The sequence below is a fragment of the Engystomops pustulosus genome, chromosome 1 (assembly GCF_040894005.1).
Source record: "Engystomops pustulosus chromosome 1, aEngPut4.maternal, whole genome shotgun sequence".
Lineage (NCBI taxonomy): Eukaryota > Metazoa > Chordata > Amphibia > Anura > Leptodactylidae > Engystomops > Engystomops pustulosus.
In genome coordinates, this window is record NC_092411.1 from 113749526 (window position 1) to 113769671 (window position 20146).

General features: G+C 40.7%; 1 protein-coding gene across 2 annotated transcripts in view; it reads left to right on the forward strand.

Annotated features, from left to right (window-relative positions):
* The window catches only part of LOC140131591 (guanine nucleotide-binding protein G(q) subunit alpha), an 88534-nt gene that overhangs the window by 20235 nt on the left and 48153 nt on the right, over window positions 1-20146 (forward strand). The window contains exon 1 of one of the 2 annotated variants that reach the window (XM_072150908.1): window positions 3174-4198. The exons of the other annotated variant lie outside the window; for it this stretch is intronic. Within the exon in view, the coding sequence (XP_072007009.1) occupies window positions 4063-4198 (136 nt within the window). The 5' untranslated portion in view covers window positions 3174-4062. Of the gene's footprint in view, window positions 1-3173; window positions 4199-20146 lie in introns of those variants that run through there. 2 annotated transcript variants of the gene reach the window in all.

A 20146-nucleotide genomic window follows, 5' to 3' on the forward strand; every position in this document is an offset into this window, starting at 1 on the left:
AAATTCTTAATTTTCAAAGTTTTAAATGTCCTGCTTTCCAGGCAGATAGTTAAAATACCCAAAAAGCTAGTTAAAGGGGTTGTCCGAGTTTAAAAAAAAAAATATATGTGGCCGGGAGCGGGGTTACTAAAACAATAAAGCTGTACTTACCTCCCGGTGCCCTCCCGTATCCAGCGCTGCTGTCGCTCCGGTCCGGGGGCCATGTAAACAAACATGGCCGCCGGAGCAGCGCTGGATTCAGCTTCCGGCCGGATGCGACAACCTTCCGGTCCCCATACACAATGCAGTGTATAGGGACGGATAGGCGTACCCGGCCACGGCCGGCCGGAAGCTGAGTCCAGCGCTGCTCCGGCGGCCATGTTTGTTTACATGGCCCCCGGACCGGAGCGACAGCAGCGCTGGATACGGGAGGGCACCGGGAGGTAAGTACAGCTTTATTGTTTTAGTAACCCCGCTCCCGGCCACATATATATATTTTTTTTTAAACTCAGACAACCCCTTTAAGTAACATTTCCGGAATGTCTGCTTTATGTTGAAATGATATTTTATGCGTCCTCTCCTTTTTCTACGACGCTGTGAGACTTAGAACTTTAGGTTGCGAATATTCAAATTTTCATGTAAAATTATGAAATGCTCTGCAAAGTTTGATGCCCAATTTCTCCTGATTGTACTGATACCCCATATGTGGTGGTATACTGCTGTATTGGCACACAGCATAATAATAATTCTTTAATTATATAGCGCACACAGATTTCGCAGCGCTGTACAAAGCATGTCAAATTGGTCCCTGTCCCCATGGGGCTCACAATCTAACAGTATATTTTGGAGTGTGGGAGGAAACCGGAGGACCTGGAGAAAACCCACACAGGCATGGAGAGAACATACAAACTCTTTGCAGATGTTGACCTGTGTGGGAATTGAACCCAGGATCTCAGCGCTGCAAAGCAGAACCGCTACTCACTCAGCCACCATGCTGCCCTAGGGCAGTGGTGGTGAACCTATCGCACTGGTGCCGGAGGCGGCACTCATAGCTCTTTCTGTGGGCACTCGGGCCATTGCCCCAGAACACCAGACAAGACTCCAAGCAACCTAAAAGCTGCTGCTTTCGGTCATATTTTCATACATACTTCGCTACTTGGGACTGTAGGAAGAGGGAGAATGAATAGACAGGGCCGAATTGTCCACGATTCTCTGTGCACAGAGGGACACTGGAAAGCAGCTAAAATGATGCCAATTTTCCATCTTTCTACTGTGTTGCTGTCCTCAGGAGGGCAATATGATTGAAAGTTGTTGAAGAACAGGGAGCAAGCAATAAGTTACTGCTTTAATCTTTGGTTGGCACCTCGCAATAAATAAGGGGGGTTTTGGGTTGCTTTTTGGGCACCCGGCTGCTAAAAGGTTCGCCCTAGGGCATAGGATGAAAGCAGCATCATTTACAGCAGATTTGTCACAATATACAAGCTATACTATTTTTCGGTAATGTGAATATATGAGGGCTTATTATTTGCAGGGTGAGATACAATGTATAGATAATTCATTTTGAGGGTCTATAGCTTATTCATGAGATTTTATTGACTATTTCAAAGGGGGATTAAAAAAAAAATCTATTTTTTTTCCTGCTCGTCATAACATAAAAATAATATTTTAGAATTTTATTCTATGGTTCACTACGATTACGGAGATACTTAATTTATATAGTTTTTTCATCTTTGCTCAATTTTACTGAGCAAAACCAATATTGGAGAAAATCACATTTTTTTTTCTATTGACAACTTTTCAGGGGCATAATTTCTGTATTTTTATGTTGACAGGTCTGGTTGAGGGCTTATTTTTTGCAAAAAAGAGTTGTTCTTTTCAGTCGTATCATATTAGGGCATGTAACTTTTTTGATTACTTTTTAGAACATTTTTGTAAGGATATTGAAGGTTCTCATGGTTTTTTTTTTTTTTACGTCGCTCACCGAGCGGGTTCAATATTATATAATATTATAAAATTAGTTTAATTTTTTTTTTTTTTTTTTTACATTTTCCAGACTTGGGCTTGAACAATCGCTTATTCAAGCTCTTACACTGCAATACACTTGTATTACAGTGTGCACACAATGTAAGTAACTGAGCATGCTCAGGAGGCGGAACCCAGTGTGAGGAGGAGCTGCCGCAGGATGGATCCATGGGGGTCATACATATATGCTGCGGAGTGTAAGGAGTTATACTCCTGGAATCAGAGTTTTTCCGATCCCGGGTGGTAGTGACGGGTCTGGGCTGTGATGTCACAGCCCAACATCGGCACCAGTGAGACCCTGTGTTCCGCAATCTTCTTCTGACTCGCCACCGTGGAAAGGCGTCACGTCATTAGAAGTACCCTTAATGACTGCCATCAAAAGACTAAACACATCCTCCTCTGTTACTGAAATCACTTTAGGTGATCTACTTAGGGATGTCTCTGAATGCAGGACCATTAATTACTGTGAAGGGGACTTTCTGAGGAAGAGAGAGCTTGACTTCAAAGTTAAAATCTCTGCCTCCGTGACTTTATACAACCAGCTGCCACACTGGGTCACAAAGGTAACACCATCTAGAAGGTGTTGAGCTGCTTGGCTACATACTGGTAGTGGTTTATTAGGTCAATTTCTGCTGACAGGTTCCCTTTAAATTGGGTAACCCTATAAAGTTTATTACATTCTTACTGACATGTTACCTCAGTTGTTCTTTGGTATGACAGCAAATGAATGAGTATAGATTAATTACATAGGAAATGGTTCCCTCCCTTCAGTCTAGTAGCAACCCTGAAGGCATAGTTTTGCAATGGAATTTCATGTAGAGCTTTTCCTAAACGTCTGTATTTACCTCACCGGTGGTGTCACCTTGTCAAAGTAAGGAATGTGTGTACTCGCACTGAACTCACACTACGTCTGCTCCACAGGACAGATATAAAAGCTGAGTGGCCTAGCGACTTCTAAAGTAAAAATCCTGTCAGAAATAAGGAGGCGCCTTTCCCGCCAATGTGACATGGCGTTAAGATCATATAGAGAACTTTGAGGGGCTATGTAAACACGCACCCAAAAAATGACTATGGTCTCCATAATAAATGCTCTGAGCAGGGCTTGTAATGCAGCATAAGTGACTGCTTTCCTCCCCTTGACTTGCAGCTTTCTCCTCCCCACTTTCTCAACGTCATATGATCCAATAGTGAATTGGTTGTAATAGAATTACATGCATGGACTAGACAACAGCAAGAATCTCGATCTTTGTATGAAGCAGAAGGCTCGGCGGAGGACATGGAATGCACAAAGCACACAGGATGCAGGGGGGAGAGTGACATTAGTGCACAGTGAGTGTATTATTCCCTGGGATTTACACTCCTGTATAACTGTCTATCCCTGCTCGCTGGGAGAAGGTCCGCCATATTCTGCCTTACCACGCCCGGGGAGCAGAGCCATTGAAAAGGCTGCTAGGGGAAATGATTGCAGGCAGTCTCAGTCAACACCACAGACGATACAAGGGCAGTGTGCGGGAATGAAAGGGACATTTTCCTGGGAATAAACCTAACAACGCTCAACGTGAAGCGACGAGAGAAACGGAGATCAAGAGGAAAGAAAATGTGCGAGAGGGGGAAGGGCACAAGCTGTTAGCGCTACCGGGGCTTCCCAGTCATCCGCAGCCGGTTACAAGGAGGAAGAGTCGAGGAGCCTGGGAGCTGCCCCTCCGCCCGTCTGCCGATATCTAGAGCGTTTCCCATGGATGTCACCATGTTGTTTGGTGCATGGTTGTGAGAGGAGGCGGAGTTGGAGCAGGCGACTGACAGCAGATCGGGTGTTAAGTGTCCCTGTACACGGGCAACGGCAGCACCCACTCGATTTAGGGTGCTATCAGAATAGCCGGCTGTTGGCGGCACCGGAGTGCCGGGTTGCACCGAGCTGCGGGTCTTCCGTCTCCTCGTTATCTGACCGTGTCTCCCCCTATTGTGCACTGCTATCCCCCCTCTTTACAAGGAGAAGCGGCAGGTCTGTGACTTGCAGGGTGGGGGTCTGTCTCTTTCCAGCACCACCAGCAGTCAGGAGACATGACTCTGGAGTCCATCATGGCGTGCTGCCTCAGCGAGGAGGCCAAGGAAGCCCGGAGGATCAACGACGAGATCGAGAGGCAGCTACGCCGAGACAAGAGGGACGCCCGCCGGGAGCTCAAGCTACTGCTGCTGGGTGAGTGTGTGCCCGGGTGGCAAAGGGTTATTGCCAAGGCCTCTTCCTGCACACATGTGTGTGTACCCCTCCCTGCTTCATGTGTGCCCATTCATCCACACGGTGCACGGATTGTGTTATATGTGTGTGTCATAGTGCAGAATGGTGACATATAGGGCAGAGTGGGCACTGCCAGGCTTTCCTTAGATTGAGCCTACATTTGCATCTATACCTTCCCTGGTTATAAAGATCCCCAACTATCAGTACTGGGCATAGGCCTAGTGGATGATGTTCAAATGCAGTTCTGATTATCCGGATGTCCATCTTGTGTACACACCCCAACCATCCATCCATCCACCCATCCTGCTCTGATTCTTCCCATATGGGAGTTGACTGCCGTCACTGAAACCTGGGGCCTTGTACATGTAGTACAGCATTACTTTCCTATATGTCATGTCTAAGCCATAATTTTGACCATTTACATATCACAAATATGTAAATAACATGGAAGGTTATAATGTAACCTCATCTTCCACACCAAATCCTATGTATAGCACTTGCACATATCTCATAGACCCCATGATGCATTTTCTATTTTGGTATATACATGGATTTTGTTTTCAGCAATGAAATGAAACCCAATTTACTATGAAGATTTTTAAATGACACCTCTGTCAAAGGAATTCGGGCCCTGGGTTATATACTATGTCGGTGCCACAATCCCACGCATATTGTGTCAATACTGCATTGGTAGATTGTATACGGACATGCAGTACTTTATATACTGAATGGCATTTGTCTGCAGATTGTGTATATAAATTCTTGCATGTTGTTTATCCACAGGGGCTTTATAAAACAATAAGTGTCATGGATTTGGCTGCTGTTTTAACAATATTGAGTCAGATCTATTGATCTGGGCTTGTGTAACATACATGTGTGCATTATTGTTACATTAAAGATGGATGGTCTGCAAGTAACCACCGTTAAGTGATGATGAATATCAAAATGGAGCTGAGCATGCTCTGCTAATGCATTGCTTTTATGGCCTTGCTGTTAAGTGAAACTAGGTGCGTGAAGCATCTCGAATTGCTTTCTTTCTTGGTGACAAAACAATCATTTTTTTTTTACATTGCTGCAAAGATGATTATGAACAGTCATAGGTCAGAATTCAAGTTCTGGAGTCTGCTGATGTGTATTGTAGGTGTACTGGCCATGGCATGGACCAGGTATTTCAAGGTAATCTGCAGAAGATTTATGGGGAACAACAGTGTAGTCAACCAATGATATGGAATAGCCAGCTTGCCATCATCAGTATAGACTGGCATTAAGGTTGGTGGAACTACAGCGTTTTTACATTTTAACAGGCTGGCAAATTATAGTGAACTCCTTTTTTCTAAACTGGCAGTAGACATGAATGGTGGAGGACTGGGCTGTGTTCAGTTAATACAGATTGAATTTGGACTATAGACTTGAAATTTGTCTGTAACTGACTTGTTGCCTGAAGCTTATTTTTAGTTACATTGGCTACCTGGCTCCCTTTACAGCCCCATACTCTACTGATGACTTTTGTACAGAAAACCTTCTGTGCCTTAACGCTATTGTACGTGGCCAAGTTCAGAGTCACTCAGTCCATGAGTTGACCATATCTAGTTGAACTTGCAAGGTTTGGGCCGGTAAGTCGTCCAACAAAACGAACAACTTTCATACTAAGAAACCACCTTAATTGGATATGAACTTGGAGTAAAAGGCAGTAATTGAAGTAAGTAGTTGGTAGCAACTCTTAATAATGAGTGAATATTCCTACGTAGTGGCTTGTCGTCTTCAGGCGGTAATAAAGGCCTAGTGAAATGTTTTCAACTCTTATCATTACAAAAAAGTCTTTATTTCTGTGCAGTCACTAATGGCAATAGGTGCCTGTCAAGACCTTATAGCAAGGATCAAATCCTTCATGAGCTAGTTAACTGATCCAGGAGTAAGATTATGAAAACCCTTCGACATCAGAAGAAAACAGTGAAGTCTAAGATATTTTACAAACTTAACATAACTGGCTTTTGCATTTTTCAGACTATGTAGACATCCAACAACTATGTGCTTTGCTGGTTTGGTTTATTTTTAACAATTTTGTCCATGAGATTGTGATACAGTTGCTATTGGAATATATTTACATACTCTGTAACAAGGCTTGATTTAATGTAAGGAACCCACTGAGGTGCATGCCTAAATCTTGTGTTTTCTTGCTGTGGACATTAATGATTATTGCTCCTAAAGCCATGCTAGGTCCTTTTTACAGGGGATGTGTTTTCGATGAACAAAAAATGTATGGTTATTATACTGTATATCCTGTCTCGCACAACCTGCTAACCTCTGAATTCTATTAAGAATTTCTTGAGACTATTACTATGTACAACAATCTATGATACATTTGCCTATCCTAATACCCCCTTAAATAAGACCGTGTCTTATATTAATTTTTGCTCCTAAAAGGGCACTAGGTCTTATTTTCAGGTGATGTCTTATATTTCCATGAAAAATAATTCACATTTATTGTTCAATAAAAAATAAACTTCTCTAACATCCTTATAACTTTCCAAACTTATTTCATGCAGAATTTCTTGTGACTCCATTTCTATTGGAATCATTGGCCCCAATCTCTCATGTTTAGCAATAGCACTTTCCTTAAATGATCTTCTTCTTGTCCAGGTAGCTGCTTGTATCACATTTGCAGCGCAACAGTGAAAGATTTTATCCCATGATTTCTTCCCCCATGTCACAACCTCTTGCAGCATATAAATGATCTACTAATATTAATGTACGACATGGGGGAAGCTGCTGCAATGACTGCCGCTAGGTCTTATTTTTAGGGGAGGCCTTATATTTCTAAGCTTGAGCAAAATTGTACTAGGTCTTATTTTCAGGGGATGTCCTGTTTTAGGGAAAACAGGGTATTGTAAGTCCTATCATGCTCTGGAACATTTTCAGAACTTTCCAAACCCTGAATTTCAAGTTGAAATGATTAATAATACGAATGTATGGATTGGGGGGGGGGGGGTTATATCTCTACACTTGAAAAAAAAATTATGCCAGGTCTTAATTTTGGGGGTTGTCTTATTTTCAGGGAATGGCCAAGGAAGTAAAAAAAGGCTCGTGGTTAAAAAAACAAAACAAAAAAAACAACATATTTGTGTTATTACACACTGCAAATTGGGTTCATAATTTTCAACCAATTTTAAAATGTAACAATCGGCATGTAGGGGTTATTGAGGAGTTAAATGCTAAAGCAAGCTTTTATTAAAAATATACATAAAACCGTACGAAGGCAAAAATCATGCAAAAATATTGTAACCATAAGTAATACTGTCAGTGTATATTAACTAGTGGAAGTGTACAATCTAAAGTTACTCAAGAGCATAAACATCTACTAAACATGTGTGCGCTGCCGAATGAGTAATATCTCCTACCGTGGTTCAGCCGTATAGAGCTCATCGGCTGGGTGTTAAGGGCTCCCAGTAACTTTTTTTGTCCCGATGAAGCCCCCATTTAACTCCCACCCTTACAAGGGCAGTCAACAGCTGTCCCTGTCATGAAAGGCATGCCCCCTGTAAATGAGACATTCCCTGACGCGTTTCGTCTTCTGACTCTTAAGAGGGATTCAGGTGTCGATGCTGATGCCCGCTGTCCTTTTCAGCTGGCTTGGTGTGGGTCAAACAAACATGTAATGACATGCATGTGTAGTAGGGATCACTGTAAGCTAAGCTCCACAAAATAAACTGCTCATCTACAGTCCTAGTGGTGGACTAGGAGATCCTATGTGCGGGCTGGCAATCTGTTTGCGCCAGGTAGAAGGCACTTCCACCTCTTTAAATCATAAGCCCCACCTCCTCGTATTTGATTGGGCATACAGCAATCCTATAGGTCGAGCGCAGTGCGCCGTTACTTGTACAGCGGACCACAGTCTCAACATCCAGGATTACGGTCCGACAGGAGTGCGCATGCGTCATTTCGGTTGGGAAGACCGTGTGGATTTAGAGTAAATCTACCATCAAAATCAAGCATTTCCTTTAGAAGACGGCCATATATATTCCACTTCAAATTTTATATGGGCGGGTGGGACACAATGTGAAAATAACCTGACTTGTGGTTTGAAATGAGGAAGTGCTCGGATAGCCCTGAACTTTATTAATAGTGGCCCATTCACAGCCCCAACATTCACATTCCAATGGCGTTATAGTTGCAGATACGGCTTCTGAGTTCCACAGGGTCACAGAGCCAACTGGTTCCATTTCTATATCCTGATCAGTAAGTTGTTTGGGTGTCCAACCTCCGAATCAGTCAAATATTGATTGCCCATCTTGGGAAAACCTCTTTTAAAGGGGTATTCCCACAATGGCATGTTTCGTAAATGTACTCAGGATAACAAAATAACCCATTCTCTAATTCACTATTATTAACAAATATACAGCATTTCACAGATCTAAGTCCAACCTGACTCTAACATCCCTGGTGTAAACATCTTCAGTTACCCCTAGACTTCCGACTAAGGGTCGGGAAGCCATCCTTGGATTTCTGTGTGACGACTGTGGAGCCGAGTTTCTCTCTCTGCTCCCTGCACTGTAGCCCTGCGCCCTGCAGTCCAGTCTCACTCACTGATGCACCGAATCTGAGTTCCTGTCGGCAGCATGGGGAGAACTACAAGCTACAGACAAGTTCTTTATCTGGGGATCTTTCTGACATTAGAGGAAGTAGTATGTCAAGGGCGGCAGTGACTCGCCAACACACAACGTACAAGTAAGTCCTGACTGGGTAATTTTTTATTTCCGCCCCCCCCCCCCCCAGTGTAATAAATATGTACAAAAAAATTCACACTTTATAAAGTTATTTTAATAAAAATAAAGTAAAAGTCCCCTAAACACAAAATACATGTCTAATATAGTACAAAAAGAAACACAAAATCACATAAAAACACATATTTGGTATTGCCGTGTCCTGTAACAATCTGTACAATAAATTGGAAACATTATTTGACCTGCTCAGCGAATGCCCTAAAAAAGAAAAGAGGGGAAAAAAAGCCCCATAAACAAGCAAAAAATATGAAACCAGAATTGACGATTTTCCTTTCCTCATACATAATAATAAAAAATAATTTACAAAATCTACCGTATATACTCGAGTAAAAGCCGAGACCCCTAATTTTACCATCAAAAACTGGGAAAACCTATTGATATAAGCCGAGGGTGGGAAATGCATTAGTCACAGACCCCCCCCCCCCCAGTATGTATACAGCACTGCCCCCAGTAGTATACAGCCAGCCCAGCATTAAAAGAAAATAATAAACTTATATATACTCACCCTCCGGTGGCCCCAACCTGCAGCGCTGCTCCCCCGATGTCCGCACGATTCCGTCTTCTGTCTTCACTTCGTGCCGGGCGCCGCCATTGTTCTCCCCTGGGAGGCGCCTAGTATGACGCGCCGCTGCTGACGTCATACTAGGCGCCGCCTGGAGGAAAAACATGGCGGCGCCCGGCATGGAGTTAGTGAAGACAGACGGCGCGGAAGCCAGAAGAGGACCCGCGCGGACATCGGGGGAGCAGCGCTGCAGGTTGGGGCCACCGGAGGGTGAGTATATAAGTTTATTATTTTTTTTTTATATTTTTTTATGACTGTATGACTCGTGTATAAGCCGAGGGGACGTTTTTTCAGCGCATTTTTTGTGCTGAAAAACTCGGCTTATACACGAGTATATACCGTAACTAAAATGAAGTATTTTTAAATTGTAAACTTGCATAAAATAAGCCCTTATAAGTAAAACTTGTGAAGAAAAAAAACAGATTGTATAACCTTTAACCCCTTAAGGATGCATTTTATAGCTTAAGGCTCAGCCCCATTTTTTTTTATTCTGACTTGCGTCACTTTATGTGGTTATAACTTTTAAACATTGTTTCCTATTAAAATCGATTCTGTGTTTGTTTGTTTTTTTTTTCTCCTCATATGTTGTACTTCATTTTAGTGGTAAATGTTGGCTGATAAGTTTTGCGTTTATTTACAAAAAAAGAAAAAATGAATTTTTTTGAAAAATTTCACTTTTCTGAAATTCGAAATCGTTACATTTTCAGGTAGATAGATTTACCACCTAAATAAGTTGCTGAATAACATTTCCCATATGCCTACTTTCCATTTTCATAATTTTTGAAATGTCTGGATAATATATTTTGATGTCGTGCGGCTTACAAATCGAATAGCAATTTTTCCGTATTTTCAGAATTTACTCTTTTGTGGGTAAATAGTGTTTTGAATGAAATTTTACAAATTTGGCATCAAAACCCCCTATATAATCAACCCATTTTCAAATCTGCACCCCTCAAACTATCAGAAACAGCTTTTAAGAAGATCGTTAACCCCTTGAGATCTTCATAGTAATTGAATCTAAATGGAGGTGAAATTTAGAATGGTCAAATTGTGCCGGTTATACATTCATTTAGCCCTAAAATTTACACTTTTCCAAAAGATAAAATAGAAAACCCACCATACAATTTGCTCTGCAATTTCTCCCAAGTACAGAGACCCCCCTCATGTGGACGTAGCAGCTGCCAGGATTTTAGTTTCCTCATTGGCCCCTTTTGTAGGGTATAAAATTTTCGCTTTTTCATTATTGGGGCCATGCGAGGGCGCTTTTTTTTTTTTTTTTTTGCGGGATGAGATACTTTTTCCAGTGTTGCCATTTTGGGGTTGGTAGCCCCTATTGTTGAAAATTTAGGAACTCGTTTTTGAGGGCAGGAGTAGAAAAGCATCAATTCTGTACTGGATTTTTGATTTTGTGTTCACCGTTTAGCCCAATAATATCTTAATTTTTTTATGTCAATACAATTACGGGGATACCAGACTTGAATATATTTTCTTACATTTTACTAAAGTTGTCAATTAAAACCGTAATGTGGGGAAAAAAATCTATCATTTTTGCATTGCCATCTTCCAAGTGGCATAACATTTTTACTTTTTTGAATATGGAGCTGATTGATGACTTGTTGTACTTTGCACCAGTATCATTCTGGAGTACATATGTTTTTTTGATCACTTTTTATTGCATTTTTTTTTGTAAGATTGAATAGGTAAAAATCATAATTTTTGTTGGGTTGTCAACTGTTTTTTTTAAACAGCGTTCTTCATCGTATGGGTTCAATAATGATTTACTTTTATTCTACGGGTTGTTACGGACGCGGTGATACTATATATGTGGGTTTTTTTGTTATGATTTAGACTTTTTTGTTTCGGGTTATATGTCTCTTTATATGTTATGGGGCTTATGGGCATTTTCATTGATTTATTACTTTATTTTTTTTTATTGAAAACTTTTTTTTTTTTTTTTCCCCCCTCACTTTTTTCACCATGGGACATGAACAAGCAATCATCTGATTGCTTGTTCATCATAATACTTTGCAATACTGATGTATTTGCAGTGTCAGCCTATGCACATGCATACCTCCGGTAACGCTATCTAACACTGCGGCGGGGTACAGTGTAATTGTCGGACAGCTCGCAAAGCTGTCCGATGTATTCATGAGGGGGCAGGGTTGGGGGCGTGAATAGGGGCGGTGACTGCCGCCTGGCAGTCACTGCCGGCCTAGGGAGAGAGTTGGGCAGTCCGGGGAAGAGGCAGCGCCTGCGGTCTGATGATTACACTGTACCCCGTTGCAGTGGAGATTTTTGGTATTTTATCCACTGAGAACGTGTAAATATTTAGGAAAAATACATTCATTTTGCAAAAAAAAAAAAATTTTAATCTCAAAATTGCACCCGATTTTTGTTTTGACCCCTGTAAAACAATTAAAGGGTTAACAAGCTTCATAAAAGTTGTTTTACAAACATTGAAGGGTGTAGTTTTTAAAATGGCGTAATGAATGGGGTTTTACCATAATTAAGGCCTCTCAAAGTGACTTGAAAGCTGATCAGGTCCCTCGAAAGCATGATTTTAAGTTACAAAACTAAGAGAGCACGTAAAAAAGGCAGACGTTTGGTGAATGTTAGTTATTTTAATGTTATGTTGAAAAAATTTAAATTTTGGAAAAAGTTTTTTTTTTCATAAACTCAAAACCATGTCGCCAAAATGTTTCAACTTACATGAAGTACAATGTGTCACAAGAAAACCATCTCAAAATCGCCTGGATAGCGCTGTAATGCTAAGCACTAAGCCACTGTGCTGCTATATGTATAGATATATAGTAATAATCAATGAAGATGGGTGATCAATCATATAGCAATGTGATTTTCAAATTCACCAATAGAAGCAAAAGTGAATACTTTGTGGTAACCAAGATCGTTTAGTCGGTTTATAACTTATGCAAAAAAAAAAAGTCCACCAAGTAGTAATACAGGTTTCATATAGAGTGCTTGCTAGCATGCTACGACAATAGAAATAAACACATTGATTGCATCATATATGTATACATACATAGGCATAGGTATGTCACAGGTAGCATGGGTAATGCAATGCTAAATTGCGTTGATCCTGGAGTTGGTTTAATAATAACAAGTAGAAAGTAACTTTACGGAGAGAAACGCACATATCCAGTAAACAAATAGTAACTCACCACTTGTAGTATTAGTATAGATGCACTCCGAATGGTGCTATTGCAAGCTCTGTATGCATAGGGAGCATGTGTAATGGCGGGAGATTAAGAAGAAACAACCCATGGGCGGGGCTGAGTGGTGATGCGGTGATGGAGATAAGAGATGTGAGGCGCATAGTGTGTCACTCGGACAATTCATATGCGTGCACAGTAAAGAAATGAATAAGAGCTGTTGGATAAAGATGCTGATATTAGCCGGGCAGCGCTGAGTCCTGTGTTATAGAAATGTATCACTAGCAGTATGACTGTAGTATGGTAGTAACGATCAGACAACCTAGGGTTAAAGTACCCTAGGAGGTCTGAAAAAATAGTAAAAAAAATAATAATGAAATAACCATACCAGTTCTTTCCCTAGAACTGATATAAAAACAGTACAAATCATGAACTTGTAAGGTATTGCTGTGTACAAAATTGCCTGATCTATCAAAATAATGGTTTTTCACTGTGTTAAATCCTGTAACGGAAAATGGCGCGCAAAGTCGAAAATGGGCCCTTCTTTTTTTGAATTTTTTTATACTTTTCAAAATGACAAAGGGCCGTAGTGTCCTAAAAATGGTAGCATTGAAAACGTCATTAAAGTCGCAAAAAATGACACTACCTTCAGCTCTGTACACTGAAGTATGAAAAAGTTATTAGCACCAGAAAATGGCAAAATAATAAAAAATATTGGTACAGGTTTTAATTTGTGTAAATGTATGAAAACATTATAAAACCTATAGAAAGGTGTTATCCCCGTGATTGCACCTACCCAAAGTAGACATGTAATATGGGGTTCACAGTGAAAGCCTGAAATGGCGCAAATTTTTTTTTTCTCGGTTCCCAGTACATGGCATGGAATATTAAATACCATCACTATGAAGAGCAATTTTTTTACGCAGAAAATTTTTTGGGTGGGGAGTGAAAAATGGAAATGAATAAACCAAGGGCCAGGTCATTAAGGGGTTAATCAGTTCCATAAATGAAATAGCTGCATTGTAAAGGACACTTTATGATTTTTCCCTGCAATCTGTCTTTTGTTTATCAGGGTTGTGACCAGAGAGCTCATTTTGGTGGCCACAGCAGCTATTAAAAGCAAAACCTATTACTACTGGTGTCTCTCGCTCCTATCAAACTATTACCGTATTTTCCGGACTATAAGGCGCACTTAAAAGCCTTGGATTTCCTTGGAAATCCAAAGTGCGCCTTATAGTCCGGTGCGCCCTATATGAGGGCAGCGGACCCTACTTACATAGGTCCCCGCTACAGGAGACAGCAGATCTCCAGCGGGAACTGCAGACCACGCGGCACGAACAACTTCTGCCGCGTGGTCTGCAGTTCCCGCTGGAGATCTGCTGTCTCCGGTAGCGGGGACCTATGTAAGTATGCTATTCTCCACCTTCCCCGCGTTCCGCGTCTCTTCTCGGCGTCGCGTCCCGTCGAGTCTCCGCTCCGCCCCCGGACCTCCGCCACGCCCCCGACCCTGCGCCTTATATATGGAATTATTACATATATAAGGCGCATCGGACTGTTGCGCCTTATATTCCGGTGCGCCTAATGGCCCGGAAAATACGGTAATGCCCCTCCAACAAGAGTGCCTTCACCTCTTCACGTTTCTTTAATTTTGGTCTAAAGTGACAATACTTGGGGTGTATTAACACATTTTAGCATTGCTGCAGAACTATATGATTTAAAATTCATTTAATGCTTTTTCTGCAACGGGTGCGTTGATATCTGAAAGCCACAGACATTTTTGCAATCGCTCTGCCACTTATAAATATATTCCAGGGCTGTGAAGAAGATAGAAATATTTAAAGAATGTGATCTGCAAATATATGGTTTTAATAAATGTTCTAGGTAATGGGTAAATTAGCAATCAAAATTCTCTGTACATTTTTAGTATATGTAATCTGTTTATGGGTAGAGCGTTGTGACTTGGTCAAGTAACTTGTTGCTATATGAGTCATGGTGGACATGTTATTAACACACTTGCTGCTTTGAAAGTATGACGTAGCCAGGCTGATTATAATGCATGGCATTGCTAAATACCAAAATAATTCTATAGAAGGAAAGGTATTTTCCCATAAAAATGTGTTTATTAAATTTCTCAAAAAATTTTACACTTGTTCTCACACAGTTTTTTTAAACAGATTTTCTGCCTCACAACTACTCAAAAAAAAAAAAAAAAAGCCTGTACAGGCAGTCCCCCAGTTACATACATGATAGGGTCTGTAGGTTTGTTCTTAAGTTGAATTTGTATGTAAGTCGGAAATGTATATTTTATCATTGTAATCCCAGCCAGAACTTTTTTGGTCTCTGTGACAATTGGATCTTAAAGTTGGGTTGTCATGAGAATCAAAATTAACAGTAAAGCTTCACTACAGACACCTGTGATAACTGTTACAGCTGATCATTGTAGCCTAGGACTAAAGCACAGTAAATTATCCAGAAGTCCGTTTGTAACTAGGGGTCGTATGTAAGTCGAGTGTTCTTAAGTAGGGGACCGCCTGTATTCTGGATAACATTGTTATGAGTTGGATGCATCCTGCCCTGTGTCACCGCTGTGGATCCTACTTAGGCATTTTATGTGAGAAACCCTTTACTTTGTAAAGGTGCCACTTTGGACTTGCATTCTATTTTGTGATTTTATTTTTCTAGAAATGTCAGTCTCCTCATTGGTATGTATGTAGCCTAGGAGTGTCTGCAATGGCTGCTATCTCCGTGTCAGGAAGTACTAAGAGCCTCTTAACCCCTTACAGACCGTGGCACGCATGACCGCAGCAAGTAAGGGGCTTTTGCTGTAGATTGGACCTCCTAGCAGGAAGCTGCTGTAACACACAAAGGTCACACTCTGGTCACATGACATGAACTGTGATCAGTAAGGAGGCATAAGGCATGGGGAGTATGCCAGGTAATATAAGATGAAAGGTGATTTATGTTGAGGTAAGCAAAACAATTTTTAGCTAAAAAAACACTCTGAGTTAGTTTACCCTTTAGTGGCCGCACATACGGGTTAGGCTAGGTCGACGGTGAAACCCTATCTGGCTGTTGACCCGTTAGATCCCGTGGTCAATGATGTGACTGCGGGATATACGGATCCGCAGTCCCTCTCTCTCCTCCCGGCATCCGTGATGCGATCACTGGATACCATCTTCATAGCTGAAGACATCTGCCTACTCTGTCTAGCCCCTGCGTAGGCTGACGCTTCTAATGCACTGCAATATGTGGTTATTGCAGTGCATTAGTATTAACTAGTGATCACTAGTTCATATGATAGTATTGTAAAATAAAATAATTCATTAAAACATCCCAAAAAACGCTAACACATATAAATAATTTTTTTTTAAAAAAGGGGGGAATTTTGGGACGCTGTGAAACCAATATGTTGTATTTTTACTTTTTTTTCCCCAATCTATAAAATTATAGAAATGGTTATTCCCGTGGTGAACCCGGTAACGGGAAAAATGTGCTCAAATGTAGAATTGCCACTTTTTTGCCCTTTCGCAAAAAAAAACCAAACAAATGTAGTAAAAACTACAGGTCACACAAGCCCCCAAATGGTAGAAGTTATGTTTTTTTTTTTGTTTTTGTTTTTTTTTTTGGTACAAAAGGTTTACATTTTTGGTAACATCTATTAACACCTAATAAAACCTATATAAACTTGGTATCCCTGTGATCGTATTGAACCAATGAATATATTTAAGATGCCATTTGGAGCGCACAATGAAAGGCGTAAAAACGGAGCCCACAAGAAATTGGCGCAAATGCGGTTTCTTGTCAATATTACCGCATTTTGCATTAGATTTACACTTCCAAGTACACGGGATGGAATATAAAATGGTCACTATGAAGTACAATTTGTTACGCAGAAAACAAGACCGCTTACAGCTGTGTACATGGAAAAATTAAAATGGTTATTGGTTTTTGAAAGGGGGGAGCGATAAACAGAAAGTAAAATGTAAAAAAGAGGTTAAAGAGTGGCAAGAGGTTAAAATTCCCCCTATACCACATGATAAAAAGTTTACAAATTCTCTAAAGGTTTGTGGTACCTGAGGCCACGTTCACATGTGACATTTTGGTTGCAATTCGAAATGCAATCCAAAGGCTCCACTAGTGATCACATATTTTGGTAACATTGTGTTTCCAACATTTAACTAAACGCAAAGTAAATGCAATCTTACCTCAACGTCCGATTGCAGGTGGAGCTTTTGGATTGTGTTTCAAAACGCAACCAAAATGCCACGTGTGAAGACGGCACTCGGGGCTCTACAAACACGTCATGGCACCTGAAAACTATTCTGCCATTCAACTATTCTATACGGGGTGTCCTCTTACTCTGAAAAAACTGTCCAATATATTCCTAGATGCATTTTCTACTTTTTATTCTGTTACTGTGGGTAATGTTTGCAGCTAAATGAATGTATTAGTGAATTCCAAATCAAACCTTTATTTTGTTTGAATTTCTATTAAATACTTAAAAGGTTAACAAGCTACCTACCTGCTGTTTTTGAATAGTTTGCGGGATGAAGCTTATAGAACAGGGTGATATGTGGTGGTTTTCCATTAATAGAACTTTTAAAAATTTGAGAGCATGCTGTTCAATCTGTGATCTTTATAGCATCATAATGAAACAAAAGGAAATGGCGACAACAAAAGCTAAGATATGGTAAATGTTAGTACAGTAACTGTGTACAGGCAGTCCCCGGGTTACGTACAAGATAGGTACTGTTACAGCTGTTTATTGTAGCCTAGGGCTAAAGTATAGTAAATTACCAATTACCAGAGGTCCGTTTGTAACTAGGGGTCGTCTGTAAGTCGGGTGTTCTTAAGTAGGGGACTGCCTGTACTAATTTTTGGTACTTTCCCGACATTTCCTATGAAGGAGGAGAAAATAGTCTGTTCACCCAAAATTCTGGTTCACAGTTTAGACCAACTAATAGTAGGTTTTAAGTAGGAATCGACAGAATTCAACTTCAGTGAGAAATCTGACACAACAAAAGACTAGTGTTTTCCGTAATTTTTAATAAATCAAATAATACATTTTAAAAAAAACCTTCTAAATATATCAACCAAAATTTCCCAATAACTTGAAATACAAAATTATCACAGAAAAACAAACTCCAACACTTGGATACGTTAAAGCCTTCTAAAGTTTTAACCGAATGTGATAAATGCTGGTCAATAAGGGGTTAATAGAGCTCTGTAGAAACATGTCACTGGCTGTATTTGTGCAAATGTGACAGGTCCCCTTCAAGCAGTCTTGACTAGGAGTGTACGCATTCAACAGCCCCATGCATGAGCTGATTTCCAGGGCTGCAAAAGATAGAGCAGGCCTGCCCTGGTTCGCAGCTCGGGCAGTATTTTTCTGTGGTCATCTTCTTCTGAGTGGTCCCCACTAGAGATGAACATGATTTCTTTTAAGTTCAGGTCTAGGGTTCAGGTTCCACCCGCACAACTTGGAAATGTTGCTGGATTGGGGGCCATAAAGCCAACCCTCCCCCCCCCCCCCCCTTTCACCTTTGCTTAGTATGTGGAAGCTACAAATCAACCGAATGCTGCCAATAAACTATTGGGGAGATTTATCAATCTGTCTATGAAAGAAAACTAGAGCCATGCACCACATTTGCTGAAGGACATCTTTTAGGAAGTTTCCAATTCTTCTGTAAAAAGGGGTGTGGCTGCACCAGAAAATACAACATTGTGGCATAGTGGTGCAGCAAACTATACCAATTAATAGGAGGTGCAAAGTAGGACATGTCAGTCTTATACTGCACCAGGTCAATCATCCTGGTGCAGTATGATTAGGACTAATCTGCTGCAGCAGAGAACTGACTAGTTTTACTCTTCACTGTTCTAACGTCCAACACATTAATACTGCTAACCCCCCCCCCCCCTCCCATTGTGTAGATGAATAGTGAGGAGGCATAAGGCATATAAGGTTCTTTCCCACTAAAATGTGCCTTACATACATGATCACATGAAATCACAGCATGACTTCAGACTTTTATCTCTCTCTAACCCCAAGGAAGAATGCTGTGATTTCATGTGATTCATACATGGGGTCAATATAATTTAAGGGGGGGGGGGGACCTTTTAATTTTATCTACCCTGGTGCACATGACATATAATATAAGGCACTGTGAAAATATTTGACACAATATTTCCTATAAGTTAACAGAGCTTTATATGTCTATAGTTGAATATTGGTATTGGAACTAAGTACCAATTCCATACAGCAGCATTTCCTAGCAGTGAATTTTATGAATCAGGAACATGGAAGGAGGCAGAGCAGTGCCTGATATTTGAAGACACAGAGCGATCAGTCAGAATAAGGGGGCGTGGTTCGAGACTCGTGTGTGTATATAGGATAAGAGTCAAGTATGCTAATTTGAATATTCAAAAAAGTTAATTAAGGTACAATGCAGCTAATTTTATGTGATCTGGGGAGTACTTGTAACCCTTTACAAGCAGGTATAGTTATGTATAGGGGGTAAAATTCTGGTGGCAGGTCCTTCTTTTAAGCCCTAGTTTTGCCTCCCGAAACTAGGATGAGGTTATCGTTCAGTGCCTAGGTTGTCAGCCTGTGGTACTTGGACACCAAAGTGTGCATACCATCAAGACCAAAGGCACAAGATTGTGTGCAGCCCATGGAAATGTGCCCATGTGTCAGCCAATCCCCATGGCTGTGGAGTCTGATGATTTTGGTGTAGTCAGTCATGATAAAATGACCATCTCTGACTCCACCAAACTATAATATATTTGTACAGTTGGATCAATGCAGTGTGTGCTGAATATTTTTTCTTATGAATTTGGGAACATTAGGAAATTTCTTTTAAATGTCAGTTTTATTACTGATCTAAGTATTTGATCCAGGGGAGAACAACCTTTATTGGTCTGAAGGCCACATTGTAATACTGCTCAACTTTAAGGACCACACCAGTAACCAGCACACTAGCTGTATCATCAACCATAGTACAACCACAAAGTGCAACCCCAGAAACCAAATACTGTCATTTTAGACTGTATAAAGGTATATTCTTAACTACTAAATAGCTTGCCTAACTGTTAATTTTATACAGTATTATATTACAATCAGCCCCTTCAACCAGTATATTACAAGCAGGCCCTTCTGTGACTGCTTTATGGCCTGGCTACTCTGTGCTGCCCTCTACTTGCTAGTCATTTGCACAACGCACACTGTGCTGCTCATCGGCACCCTAGGTGTTCACTCTCTTGGTGTTGAGTTAACCGGTGACCATTTGAATGGAGTGGATAAACACTCCACAAGCATATAATAAATTATAAAGATGTTTCTTTAAATGTATGATCTATGCCTGATCTAAAAATTTGGGTCTGGGGTTGAGCAACCGTT